The sequence below is a fragment of the Nannobrachium achirus genome (genome assembly GCF_963921795.1).
Source record: "Nannobrachium achirus genome assembly, chromosome: 13".
Lineage (NCBI taxonomy): Eukaryota > Metazoa > Chordata > Actinopteri > Myctophiformes > Myctophidae > Nannobrachium > Nannobrachium achirus.
In genome coordinates, this window is record NC_137833.1 from 49,282,400 (window position 1) to 49,297,120 (window position 14,721).

Below are 14,721 nucleotides of genomic sequence, written 5' to 3' on the forward strand. Positions count from 1 at the left end.
GCCTGGTATAACCGGTTACACCCCGCCATTCCGAAACACCGCTATTCCGAACGTTGACTTCTAACCCTAACCCTACCCCTAACCCTTACCCTAACCCTAACCCTAACTAACCCTAACCCTACCCCTAACCCTACCCCTAACCCTAACCCTAAACCTAACCCTAACCCTGCTTCGGAATAGCGGTGTTTCGGAATGGCGGACTGTTGCCGGTATAACCAGCCTAGATACTAATGCAGCTAGCTAACTAACTGCAGTATCTATCCCTACCTTGTTTTAACATGGCTGGGATGTCTAGCTCAGCTAGGCTAGTGTGGACTGGTCTTAAAACTCTTTTGTTGCGGCTTGTTGCCTTAATTAATATGAAAACAAGGCCAAAAGAAGCGGCTACGCTGCTACGGGCCATAATGATATATGAGCACCCACACAAGTTAACCAGTATGACTCCCTAATCGGGAGATAAGCAACCATCAGGTCGCATACACAAACTTTAAAAGGCAATCGTGGGCCAATCAGGAGGGAATATGGGAAATGGGGCAGATCCATGTTGATGACATGACTTTAGAGATACTGTGCAGCCTACCGCTTTGCATGATTTTAGGGCAAAATCTCTATCGGCCTCATGGTGGCGCTAGAAGAGGGCCATGTGAGAAATCAGGGCTGGAGGTTGTGGTTTGCCAGCCAAGGAGTGTGTGTGCAAAGTTTGGATAGGGGCAATGGTGCCGGAGATGACAGTAGGGCCAAAAGTGTGATGTGAGTCACGTGACGTGACAGACAGCCGGTGGAGCTTTTCATGTAACTTGGCGGTAACTATTTGGAAATAGACGATCTATAAGCCCACAACACATTGTGGGATTGTAGATCTGCCATCTTTTTTTTCCGATATAGAAAACAATAAGACAACTGTAATATTTTTGAAACATTTTCAAAACACAAATCAACCTGTTTTTTAATTTGACATGAAAATGTTTTAGAACCACTCGTATCACTGCGATATGATCTGCCAAATTCTGGTTTCCAGGCTAGAAAGACTGGTGACGCGAGGTTAGAGTTAGACAGAACCACTTTATGAAATAACGTTAGGAAGAAAGCCCATAAGCAACTAGGCTACTGCACTTTAGATTAGAACAAGCCTAAAAAACCGCAACCCACAACTACAATATCATTACCAATTTTACAGAAAAATAAGCCCTAAGTCGCTTATTATAAGCAGACATGGCAACACTGTTTACACCGTTTAATTACGTCAGAACCACTACGTCAATGATGGGTACGCGTGGTTTTGTGAAGAGGGTGCACGGGAGAGCGGCGTTTAATGACTCTTTCCACTCCATCATTTAAAAAGCCGTTTACTACGCCCTACTAAAAGTTATTATGCCATAGTCGTGGTGCAGCAGAATAGTCACAAACTAGTTTCTGACGTAACTCACTGCTGGTGTTTAGATATTAATATTTATATCTATGGTGTTGCAGTGAGTTACGTCAGAAACACAACATGTGTGTTGGGTACGCGTGGTTTAAAGCATTGCACGGGAGAGCGGCGTTTGTGTCAACTACAGCTGATCATGCAGCTGATGGAGTGGACACAACTTGACTTGAGTCAAATAGACAGCCGCCCCTCCTGGTCAAAATAACTGTCTTCAACCACAAGTGAAATTTGCTCACGCAGTGCATCTGTACGTGCTTGAGGTAGGCCTATTCAAAACTAGGCTGCTTTAAATAATTCCATATGTAGGCCTATTCAAAATTAGCCTACACATTACAAAGTAGCCTACGCATTGCGTACCCTATTTTCTTTTTAATATTGCTGTAGGCCTACTCCAACATAACTATTTACAGTCTAAAAACCCAACCTGAACCTAGCTTAATCCTACTTGAACTTCCACCAGAACCAAGGCCGGGAGTTTTCGATGAATTTATCATTAAAAGTACGTTTGAAGTTACAATGGGGGCGTGCCTGATAAACATGAATAACAATAAGCCTATCTGAATCCAGCAAGTTACATTTTTGAACGGTGCTAATACCCCTCAGGACTACGCTTGATTTTGAAATGAAATATCCCTTTAATTGTGGTTTGGGTGAAGATGTTTTCTTAAATTGGTTGGGCTGCAGTGCTAAACGAATTTAATAAACTGAACTGATAACATTCACTTGAATAGACCGTCAGGGCCATGATCATCATATCCCCTGCCTTGAACAACAGCACCACCATGTGTTCGTTTTGAGCCAGGCTAGGATGTGGTTTACTGGCGCCATAGACTTTCACAAAAATATTTACAACAAATATTGTAAGTCTAGAATCAAGCCATTCAGGATGTTAGTGAATCATAACCTTAAAACCTTGGATCCTGTGATATTTTCTTTAATTATCTTAATTATTTACTACATCTATCTATAAATGCGACAAATCTCTGTCTGTCTGTAGTGGCGTTTCCATAAACATAATCGAATTAGGGAAGCGAATTATCATAAATACGCATTAAGACAAAGCGAATTTAGCATGTTTCCATTTGCGGGTGTCATTCGAATTAGCGACGTCGCAAGAGTTGATCGGGCTGATTTTTTTCAGACCGAACCTGAGCACTGCACCGTCTGCACGTCTGACTGCTGTCACTCGGTCGCTGTCTAGTAGTGGGAAGAAGGGATTATCAGTCGTCATCATCATGGCCCCAAATAACTTTTAAATATACAATTGGCGACGAGTCTCTTACGAAATTGGCAAGAGTTCCTCTCAATACATAAAGCTACCGTGGTCCGTGTCACTCCGTGTGTAACAAACAACAGGTTTGTTTTGTGGGCTAACGCAATACCATGGACAAAGTGGCAGGGGAAATGGACCTAGAACGTCATACTTTATTCGAATGTATTGTCTGACCCGTTTCCATTCACTTTTGCGCATTTAGTTTATTCGATTAAGGCTCAAAATCCTCCTCCTCCAAGCGGATAATCTTTTTTGCGGATAATGAAAGTTTATTCGCATTTTGAAGTGTTTCCATAAAAACATTTTGCGACTAAGCTGTTAATGCGCAAAAAGTGGCTTTATGGAAACGCCACTTGTGTGTATGTAATCCGCGAACCGTTCGTCCCACCGGCTTCAGATTCGGCACGCACGTTCCCCGCCGCGGCGCGGAGTGCAGTGCCGGGCCTCGACTCGACCCGACGCACGTTTTTTCCGAACCGGCGCAAAACGTTCGGAATCTCCTTATGCGGAGCTGATTGTTGACATCAGGCTGTTCCGGAGGAAATCTGCGCAAGCGCTGACTCATTGTGACATCACTTCATAAAAGGCTCTGACATCACGTACGCCACATGGGTCAACAAAAAATCTCTGTGAATGTGTATGTATGTATGTAATCCGCGTATCTCGAGAACCGTTCTTCCCACCGGCACGCGCGTTCTCCAGATATGGGCATAAAATGAATGCCCGAATGCGGAGCTGATGTCTGACATCAGAGTTTTCCGCAACCGGTACTGTGTGTGCAGAGATCTCCATATATGGGCATAAGGGGACAAAGGCAAACAGATGGTCAAAACGGGTCCTATGACAACAGGTACATTGGGGTTTGCATTAAAGGGTGGGGCATTCATGGGGTCTGCTCCAAAAAAGAAAAAGAAAATAAAAGAGACAAAGACAAAAATAAGACAAGCAACAAAGCGTGGGACTGGGAGGATGACTTGAATGATGCAGATTTAAGCAGGCTGCGTATTCTGCTTAAAGAAGAAACAAACAAAAAGCGACAGAGATCTCATATATGGGCATAAAATGGACGCAGATAAACAGATATCTCCATATACGGGCATAAAGGGACACAGACAGACAGATACAGAGATCTCCATATATGGGCATAAAATGGAAGCAAATAGACAGATATCTCCATATATGGGCATAAAATGGACCCAGAACTATATCTGCAGTGATCTCCATATATGGACATAAAATGGACGCCGACAGATAGATACAGATATCTCCATATATGGGCATAAATGGACACAGGCAAACAGATGGTCAAAACGGGTCCTATGACAACAGGTATAATGGGGTTTGCATTAAAGGGCGGGGCATTCATTCCCTATTTACATCGTTCCTGAGTTGGCCAGGTCGCCGACTAGACGCTAGTTTAATAAATAGGCCTACCCTTTGTTTAGCCATTTTAAAATGTTGAGGTTTCATGGTCATGATTCCGATAACCCTTTTCATTTATTTTTATATATTTTTATTGTGTTCGATTTTTTTCCATTTCCCCAATTTAAAAAAATAAAAAAATAAATGAAAAAAGGTTATCGAAAAAACGCGGCCAGCTCATGTATTAGGAGGACATTATGAGTCTGAAACACCAGAAAAAAATCCCTAATAATCCGGAGCGATTTTCAATAAGCAAGGTCAATCAATTAATGTTAACATTTGATGTATTAATTCATATTAATACATCAAATGCATAGAAAAAATGCAGGTAGACCAAGCACATTTTCAGTAGAAAACTATAGCAATAGTAATCGGGGCTTTTAAGCCGTGACATCATTTTGTAGTCAGACCTCCAAGCAGATTTATTGTCAATATCTGTCCCTCCCTCTCTATTTCAACAGATCCGAGACAAAAATAACAACTAAAGTATAATTCTACCACTTTCCTTTCAACAACAAAGAGAAGAAAAAATTGTAAATAGTAAAAAGATTTGTTTTTTTGGGGGGGCAAAAGTTCTCCTCTGCCTACAAAATGATGTCAGACTTAACAGCCCCTGACCACCTATTCAGTGATAAAACTTTACAAATCAAAACTATGCTATCTACATTACATGTATGGTCATTGAGGGGTAGCATGCTACGGTAAGTGCTATGGGCTAAGGTGAAGTTTGAAGAGGCGAGTCTTCAGACCATATGGCGGAAGCTAGGGAGTGAGTGGGGAGTTTATTCCACAGTTTGGGGGCCAGGAGGGCGAAGAGTCTAGAGAGGGTTCTGTCAGCTTCCCTGTGTTAGCTGATCTGAGTGGGGTGGGGGAGGGGGGGATACTTTTATTCCTTCCATCCATCCATCTTTCTAGATGAACCGTTGTTTGCTATATGTGAAATCGACCGGCTTCATCGGGACAGTGCTAGGAGATATGTTACATATATATAGTAATTCATATACCGTAAATGAATTCATGAATTAGTTTTCTCTATTGGCTTGAATTAGAAATTAAACCTTTCCCAAATATGGAGATGACTGACATCATAGATGTCTGATATCATAGACCAGCCACATTAGAATGACACAGAGATCTCCATTATTAGTGAATTAATTTAATTCAAATGGTAAGACGGAATTCATTGTGGGCTCGCCTGAAAGGCGAGAACACTATGTTATCCTCATTATTTATATAGTGAGTTCCGCCGCAGACAGTTCAAAGGTGAAAACACTATGGTTTCGTCATTATCCGTTAGCCAATGAGGCGCAATTGGTGGAAAGAAATCTGGGAGTGGTGTTAGCTGGAGTATTGGTTGAGCTTCACATGACAGTTAGCACGCTGCAGAATATAGTCACGAGCGAGTCCACACTGTTTTGTAGGAACAGTATTTCTAGTTTGCAAGTGCATCACGACAACCACACTTGCAATTTCCAATTACATCTTTCTAGTATGTATATGTAGCCTACTTGTAGCCTACTGTGTATGATTCCTGTTGTACACATCAATATAAATATAGCCAGTCTACAAGCCCACAAAGATATCTTCAAAACCTCTTGGAAAGATATGAAAGATTTTGGATATTTTTAAAACATTTTAACAAAACAAATCTTGTATGGGGTTCCCTGGCACAACACATTTTAATTTGTGGGGTCCTTGACATGAAAAGGGCTGAGAACCACTGGCTTATGCCAGGCTGTCAATGAGCATGCCGTGTCTCATGGCGGTGGCGCCGCCCTGGGCTTCGTCAGAGAGTTTGAAGATTCTCTCGATGACGGACAGTTCAGTGCTGGTGGTGCCCAGGCCGCAGAACGCACACCAGTCGTTCACCACCATGCCTGCCGCGATCACCGCGCTGCCTCTGTTGACCGTGCCGGCCACAAGAGGAACCTGCAGTAGCGACGAGAGCTCGTCCTGGTCCTCGGTGGGGGTCTCGGGGTGGACCAGCCCGCCGCTGTTGGACAAGGCGCAGTAGGATCCCACCAGCACCCGATCGGCCACCGTCTGACGGAACACCTCCACCTTCAGGGCGTCGGCCACCACCTCCTCCGTCTCCCTGTCCAGGTCGGGGTGGACCAGCGCCACGCGGTCGTTACAGACGACGACGTTTCCCAAGGCGGAGAGTCTCTCCTCCACCCTCTGGATCCTGGTCGTGGACGGCAGGGACTTCCTCAGGTTCTGGAGTTCGAGGTCCGTGGTACTGCTCGGGACTAGGAGACCGTGGCGGTTACCGACACACATCCGCCCAATGATCCGACATCCGGATATGGAGGTGCGCACCACCGGCACGGTCTCCGACAGCTCCCCCTCGAAGACGCTGTAGAAGTTCTCGGAGCCTCCCACGGCCACCAGGCAGTACGTGTTGGTCAGCTTGGCGAAGCATCCGATCTCGTTGTTGTTCTCATACGCTGCTCTCACCGCCATGATGATTGATGAGTTTAAATGGGCCTCTTCACCGATTTTGAACCAAAATCCAGTTTGTTATTTTTTCTCTCTCTGTTTTTTATGAGAAATAGTCTTACGTAATGTTGGATTTGCAGGCTGAGTTTAGGACTGTTTAGGACTGTAGTGGAGTTCTGTCAAGATCAAGAGATTGTCTTTCGCCACGTGATTTGTTGGTGAAGTTTGCAGTTCTTCTAGATATAGAGTCCAGTGGATGCAATAGAGGGTCTTGAGACTCGGTTTTGTGGGTGTGTCAAAGAAAATGAAGGTGACTGAATCTCTGCGTGCCTTTTTACAGACTGCTTGTGTCATCGTGGTTAGGTCATGATGAGTCATCCATATCCATATATGGAATCCTTAGTCGGCCATGTCCAAATTTGGAATCTTGGGTCAAGGGGTCGGCAGGCCTAGACTCACTCGGACCTCTTGAGTATCCTCACAGCGATCTAATGCTGTGTTTCCTAAACAATGGTTCGGGTCCCAATCTTGGGTCGCAGACATAGACTGTAAACTAGAAGGATGCATTTGGAAATTACAAGTGTGGTAGCCTTGAGGCGAGTCACACTTGAAAATATCTCTTCTTCTTTTTCTTGTTACTTAGGGGAGGCCATGAAGCGGAAGGTGAGCCTAGGCCAATGTCAGCAAGGGGGAGAAGACGACAGCCACCAAAACTGTGTGAGGAGTAGCGCGGAAAAATAACGTTTTTCTATGAAGTGAAAGATGGATGGATGGAATAAAGTCGGACTAGAACTATAGTGTGGTTGCCCTGCAGGGGCAACCACACTAATAAAACAATATGGACAAATGAACGGTGACGTCACCCATTGACTTCTACAGACCCATTTTGAAGCCACCTTTTGCGGCGAAATCAAATTTGCCATCTTGGAACTTCCATTCCAGAAAAGAAAACGGAAACAACTTGATAAGATTAATGAGACCATAATTTAGTAAAGAGATTAAACTAGCAATTAAAAAGAAATGTAGGCCTATGTAAAAAACTGCATGGGGATGGTCAGTGGCAGGGACCAGTGGTGCAAAGTAGCTAAGTAAATGTACTCAAGTACTGTACTTAAGTACACTTTTGAGGATTTCTTACTTTTTCTTTACTGGAGTGTTTCCAAATAATGTACTTTTAATCCACTACAATTATTAGAAATTTTAGTTAGTAGTTATTTTGTAGATCTTGATTATTATTACAAATCATACATTACCCATTTCAGCCCTACATACATGTTGGTAAATTTGAATTCTGGACTTTTACTTGTAACAGAGCATATCTACATTGCAGTATACGTTTACTAAATAAAAAATCGCACCCGTGCGAAGTGAGCGGTGCAAATATATTTAGGGAGATACATTGTGGACAATTTTCAAGCCTTGTTTTTCTTTAAATAATCATATATGCTTTGTGTGTCTTCAATCAAATGGCCGTGATCAATCAATAGCTGTTCTAACCATGAATTAGCCGAATTCAACATGAGCAGTTTAGTATTCACAATCGCCAAGTCAGCATTTATCAGCATCGTCAAGCTAGCATTCACAATCACTAGGTTAATAATTAATATTCACAATATACATAATCAATATAAACCAATTATTTACATGATGTCATTTCTACATCACAATAGATGATATATAGGAAACATGATCAGACTTCCAACAATTAGGAAGTCTCCATAATAGGGTTAAGGTTAGGGTTAGGGTTAGGGTCAGAAGACAGTGTTGTTAAAGAGGTGGTGCCACAGTTTTGTACTAGTATAATACCTGATGATCGTATTTTAGGGGGAGTGAAATCATGGCACTTCATCTTTAAACCAGTATCGGTTTGAAATTTTGTGCACTGCTAACAGCCAGTTAGCCAGCAAGAGGAGCCTCGGGCAAAGTCTCTGCCAGAAAGAGACCAGAAGGCAGGGGATGGGATAGACGGTGCGTGGCCTGCCTGGCGGAGGACTGTCAGCTAGGTCCCGAGATCTAACTAGGAGCTTTTGAGGGGGGGCTATTGGTCCGTGCACGTGCACTGCTGGCTCACCTGCTCCAAGGAACCTGACCCACAAAAGGCCACCCTGGCAAAGTTGGTACATACGCCAAATAACGGTTCTGCTGAGCTCGTGGCTCTCCAGAGGGACCAGGGTGAGGATGGCGAGGAGATTCTGTCCTTTGAGTTTCAGAAGATCCGCTACGTCTTCGACCGAGAGGAGAAGAAATGTTTCCTCCCGGTGGCGTTCCCCATCAGCCACCCAATGAGCCACTTCCAGGTGTGGCGTGGCTACCAGGAGGAGACAGACCTGAGAGCGGCAGAGAAGCGATACGGCACCAACCGCGCTGAGATGATGGTGCCTGATTTCCTGGAGCTCTTCAGGGAGAGAGCCACCGCCCCCTTCTTTGTGTTCCAGGTGTTCTGTGTGGGGCTGTGGTGTCTGGATGAGTACTGGTACTACAGTGTGTTCACACTCTTCATGCTGGTGGTGTTTGAGGCCTCGCTGGTCCAGCAGCAAATGAGGAACATGTCTGAGATCCGCCGCATGGACCATAAGGACCATAAGCTGGATTTTGCCATGTCTATACCGGTACCTAAAGATTAGAATACATGAGGATAGTGCATTCTAATGACCCTGAAAGGTCATGTTCAGATACTTTGAAGACAAAGTCATTCGAAAAGACAAGCCTGGCATGTGGCAGAGTGTTATTTCTGTTGGGACGATATTTGATGTCTTCTTGCAAAATGATGGCTGAGAAGCCCAAGACCAAAAAGCATGAAGAGCAGCTGGAATGTCATGCACAGTTTCTATTGCTTTACTTGACAATGACAAAAGGATCTGTAGAGTTGCAGACAAATACTGGACTTGTTTGGTCGAGACCTTCCCACATCTGCTGTGGAGTGGTTCTAGACATTCTAGACATCTTGCAAACATTCTCTCTGTCACTCAGTGCTGACATCCGCAAGGATCTGCCAAACATGACATTATTATAGGTATCACCTTCATGATCACTGTCCCAGTTTAGCCAGAAGGCCGGCAAGATGAGAGACCGATTGTACAAAATTCAACAGTAGTTGCAGATCCAAAGAGGAGAAGGAGGTTCTACTGTATTTTCGCTCCCATGAAGTGTCCAGGATATGGGGTTGGTTAGGCCTGGTAAAGCTCGTACTTCGATCTACATGATAATCATAAGCTGTTTATTTATATTCTTTGAATTTCAAAATTGTCTTGAGCTGGATATCTCTATAATACATGAAAACAAACCACACTTTTAGACAGGGCCCTGTGATTAAAGCGCTCTGTCTAAAAGTGTGGTTTGTTTTCATGTATTATAGATAAATACATGACTCATACAATTGAGAAATTCAAAGAACGTCCGGACAGGACAGGAGTCAGGTCAGGACGTTCTCAATAATTTTTGATGACGTATTTAGGCGGCCTAAACGCGTTCTAAATCAGAGTTAACCAATCGGGTGCCTATGTGACTATGACATCATGGACAGATCAACAGAATCGAAGTGTTTCATTGGTCTAGCGGACTCATGTCATCATCATTTGTGACATCATGGTTTTGGTAAAAAAGCGGTCTATACGCACGCACGCACGCACGCACGCACGCACGCACGCACGCACGCACGCACGCACACACACACACACACACACACTCACAGTTACGCAGTTACGCAGGTTAGGGACTGAACCAGTGCAACAGGGCGCACGCGCACCATTGACCACATGTAACAGCCCCACCTCATTCACAGTGCTGCTCTCAGCTCTTTGCTCCATGCACTTGAAAACAACTGTCACAGTGTTATAATTTGCGGGTGTTAACTTGTTAACAAAAAACAACTGCGTACAGTTTCTGTGAAATGGTTTTGGTCAAAAGTCCAATGATTGCACCTCTTTCCGTCTGGGACCATAATGCGAGTTAACGAGTTAAGACAGTACAGAGTAATGGGGGTTGTATATCGAGTACAGGTTTTATTGGAAAAATATCACAAAAGTGTACAGAGGTTTGACAACAATAACGAAACGTCTCCAAATAAAAACTTTGAATTTATTTAAAATAATATATAGTATATTTAAAAAAAAATGCTTGTGTCGCTGAAAGATAAAGAATCATGCATTACTGTACTAACATTATTATTAAAACGCTTAATTTCTTTAATACATTATGATTGTCAAATGCAGAATGTTTCATGTTTATAATATCAACAGTCTTTTTCAAAAACTCTGAATAGCTACAATCAATTATATTATCTAAAACCAACCTGATTTTACATGTGAATCATGGAAACAGAGTTGGCACACATACTTGTTAAATTATTTGGCAAGAATTCAGGAGTAACTTACAGATCCTGAAAACGGGGTGCTTGGTGGCCCTGCCAGTTAATGCACTATAGGCTATAGACTAGAGTGTGACTGTTACATTGGTTTGGCCGAAATATGGGCCATTTAAAGACGTAGGTAATGGCAGTTATTCCGTGGGTGATTTACATAATAAAGTGAAATGCTATTTTCATATATTTACTTAAACAAATTAAAAATATACTATAAAACGTTTAATTCATTCATTTGCTTATAAGTTACATGTCTTCAAATAGAAACTTCAATCAAATAAAATGTAAGATATAACATGGTGTGAGCTATTCACTATTATATAGCATGTTTTGAACATGTTTAAAGGTCTAAATATATGGCTCTCAAACCTTTTTGGCCCAGTACACCCCTGTAAATAACCTTTTCCTCCACGGCACTACTGAATTATAGCTTTCATCTGGCAGTATGTTATATTACATTCAGTGCCGTAAAGTAACTAAGTACATTTACTTAAGTGTTGTACTTAAGTACGATTTTGAGGTATTTGTACTTTACTTGAGTATTTCCAATTTCCAATACTTTTACTTCTACTCCACTACATCTTGTGTTTTTACTCCCGTACATTTATTTGAAAACTTTAGTTACAAGTTACTTTGCAGATACAAATTATAATATCATAAAACATAGATAAACCAGTTTAGCCCTATTTTCCTATTATTTTATACCGTGGCTATTTGACCGATCTACAAGCTCACAACGTCTCATTGCGAAGTTTGTAGATCTGCTGTTCTCAAACATTTTGTATACTTTTACTTTTTCAAGTACATTTTGAATTCCTGACTTCTACTGTAACAGACTATTTTTATATATTTACTTTAAATATGTAAATCTTGCATCACAACACCCACTTTGAGAAACCCTGATCTACACTGTCACTCGAGGGGGGCAACTTGTTCGGTGACCACATCATCGGCGGCGGCACTCTCCCTGATCCTTCCCTGGACTTCCCTGGACATCTGGTACCAGGCACATGGGTAGCAGAAGCACACAGTATCAAGGTCCCCGAAGCATGAACCCTGGATGATGGAGAGAATTAAGCAGAGCGGTAGGGAGGTAAATAAAACAAAATAGATAGGGGGGCAGTGGTGTAAAGTACATTTACTTAAAGCTATACTATGTAAGTTGCTAAACTAGTGGTCAGTAGCGGTATTGCTTTTTTCAGCCGTTTTTCGCCCGGAGTCGTCGCGGACCACCGCCGTGGACCACCGGAGCGGCGCCGCAAACCCCCGCGACCGATACAAATCCGTGGAGGGGTAGAACGCATGGTAGAACGTAATTTTCTGGCCAGGATTTGGGGATTAAGAGGTTAAGAATCCTTCACCATGGTAAACACTGTAGCTGAGCGAGGCTACTTCCTGAAGACCATGGCACATAAGCTGTGATTGGCCGGTAGTGTATCATGTGTGTATGATCCGCGATGTGATTGGCCAACGTATACAGATGATGCAGATGCCGCTATTTTTCCGCGAAAACCGGACCCCGGCCAGGATCATAGAAAACATATAAAGAGAAAGCTTTAGAAGCTGAAAATAACGGAGTGGGTGTTCTAAAACTTTAGCGATTTAACAGTTAGGACAATTTTAAGATTTGTTTTATAAAAAAAGTGACATGGTATAACTTTAAGTACTGTACTTAAGTAACATTTTGAGGTATTTGTACTTTACTTGAGTATTTCCAATTTCCAGTACTTTTATTTCTACTCCACTACATCTCAGATCCAAATATTGTACTTTTTCTCCACTACATTTATTTGAAAACTTTAGTCACTAGTTACTTTACAGGTATAAATTATATTATAAAACATATTTCATACCTAGGCTGTTTGAAAATAGCCGATCTACAAGCTCACAACGCGTCACGATGCGACGTGTTGTGAGCCTGTAGATCTGCTATTTTCAAACATTTTGTACTTTTACTTTTGGCTTTTTGTTTTCTGCCTTCATATGCACTGACCCGAACAAATACATTGTTAATCATGAAGGAGTGAGCACTGGTCTGCTAAAACAAGTGGTTCTCAAACGTTTTCATGTCAAGGGTGTCTGGGTTGGATTTAGACAGAGTTTTTCAAATTCTTAATTTTCCTCTGACATTGCAGATACGACCTTGTGAACCCATATTCTGCCATGCCGTGAGTTATGTCTTAATTTATTGCCTTATGTTCCTGTACATTTCTCATGTACTGAGGCATCCCCACAAAGTTCTGAATTTCTCCCTCTGTCCACACTGAGTGCTGCTCGCCATTTCTTCTGTAGTTGTAAAACCTATGCTGAACTATTGTTTTATTTTCATTACACCCTCAAAATGCAATTCTCGCACTCTGTAATGACATCAGTTGCGCTCGGGTCAAGCTGCAAGTGACGTTTTGGACAGCTTCATATGTGAATTACTGTATTCAGACTGAGACATCTTTTTAGATTTCATACATTTGAAAACTTGTGAAATGGGATATTCTGCATAATAGTCAGGTTCACTATGTTAATAAAGGTTTATTCGTTGGATTTTTTTGGAGATTTGTAAAACTATACATTTTTGGAATCTTCAGAGCATGGGGAATCCAAAAATCTTTGTTGCCATTTGCACAGACACCTGCAAAGCCGCCATTTTGGACGTTCAAAATGGCCGACATAAAATACATAATTTGTGCTATCTTGGCTTCTAGACAACCTAGAAACCTAATTAAACATGCCAATCCTATGTTTTCTGGGTCAAGGAATCGAATGAGTGAATGATGGATGTAAAATGTTCTGGACCCCCACTCCCTTTTTGGGGGTTATCTATTTTGAGACCTCCCAGAACAGTATGCCAGCCAGTTAATGTCCGATTTCCATAATCTTAGAGTTGTTTTGTAGGTTTTAAAACATCCTGAGTTCATTTATTAGACTTAAGCAGACAGAATAACCTTTCTGACTTTTGGTTGGGGTCTTTCCTCACCTGGGACCCCCCAGACAGACCCCTCAGCATATCTCAGTAATCGCTCTGTTCCTGCTCCAGAAAAATGTTAAATTAGATCATAATTGAAGCATCAAAGTTGTTGTAGCTGGGCTCTGAAAGCAAAAATGAGTAGTAGCAAATACCAGGGGTCTTCCTCAGGGGATCCGGGACCCCTGTGGGGTCCTCAGAGTTACTACAGGGGGCCCGCCAAATCTTTCTTCTTTTTTTTTACATTTGAAACTGAAACTTTGAATGTATTTATGTATCCTGGGTTTATTGGGACCATAGGTCGCATGTTTACTATAAGAACGTCACATCTTGACCGTATCTGTCTGTCTGTCTGGACGGACGGGTAACGCTTGTCTTTTTTGTTGATTGACTCTCATACTCTGACATCCCGCTTTGACATCACTGTGATGTCAGGGGAACCAAATCTCCTTTATACCCATATATGGAGATCCCTGTGATGCCAGGGGAACCAAATCCCTTTTATGGACAACTAGGTAGTCATCCGGCAACAGCTCACAGCTGTGAAGCCGGGAGGAGTTCAGATTGACAGTAGAACAGGGGAAGGGCAAGGGCCAGACCCAGAATTTGACATAATGAAGATATTGCAACTTCTCACTTGGCCACGCAGAACAACGTGTCCATTTATTGCACTGCACTCACACTGACAACACAACACACACACACACACACACACACACACACACACACACACACACACACACACACACACACACACACACACACACACACACACACACACAAAACCCTCACCCTATCCTCTTAAAGAGCCCATGGCCTGCTTTGCAGCCATATTGATGAGC

The 14,721-nt window shown here is 42.5% G+C and overlaps 1 protein-coding gene across 1 annotated transcript; it reads right to left on the minus strand.

Moving 5' to 3' along the window:
• Nucleotides 1-5,846: 5,846 nt before the first annotated feature.
• Nucleotides 5,847-6,584, minus strand: LOC308296931 (eukaryotic translation initiation factor 6-like; the record flags this gene model as incomplete). The annotated part of the gene is made up of 1 exon (XM_080740286.1): nucleotides 5,847-6,584. The coding sequence occupies one exon, from the start codon at nucleotides 6,582-6,584 to the stop codon at nucleotides 5,847-5,849; it is 738 nt and encodes a 245-aa protein (XP_080596412.1).
• Nucleotides 6,585-14,721: the final 8,137 nt, after the last annotated feature.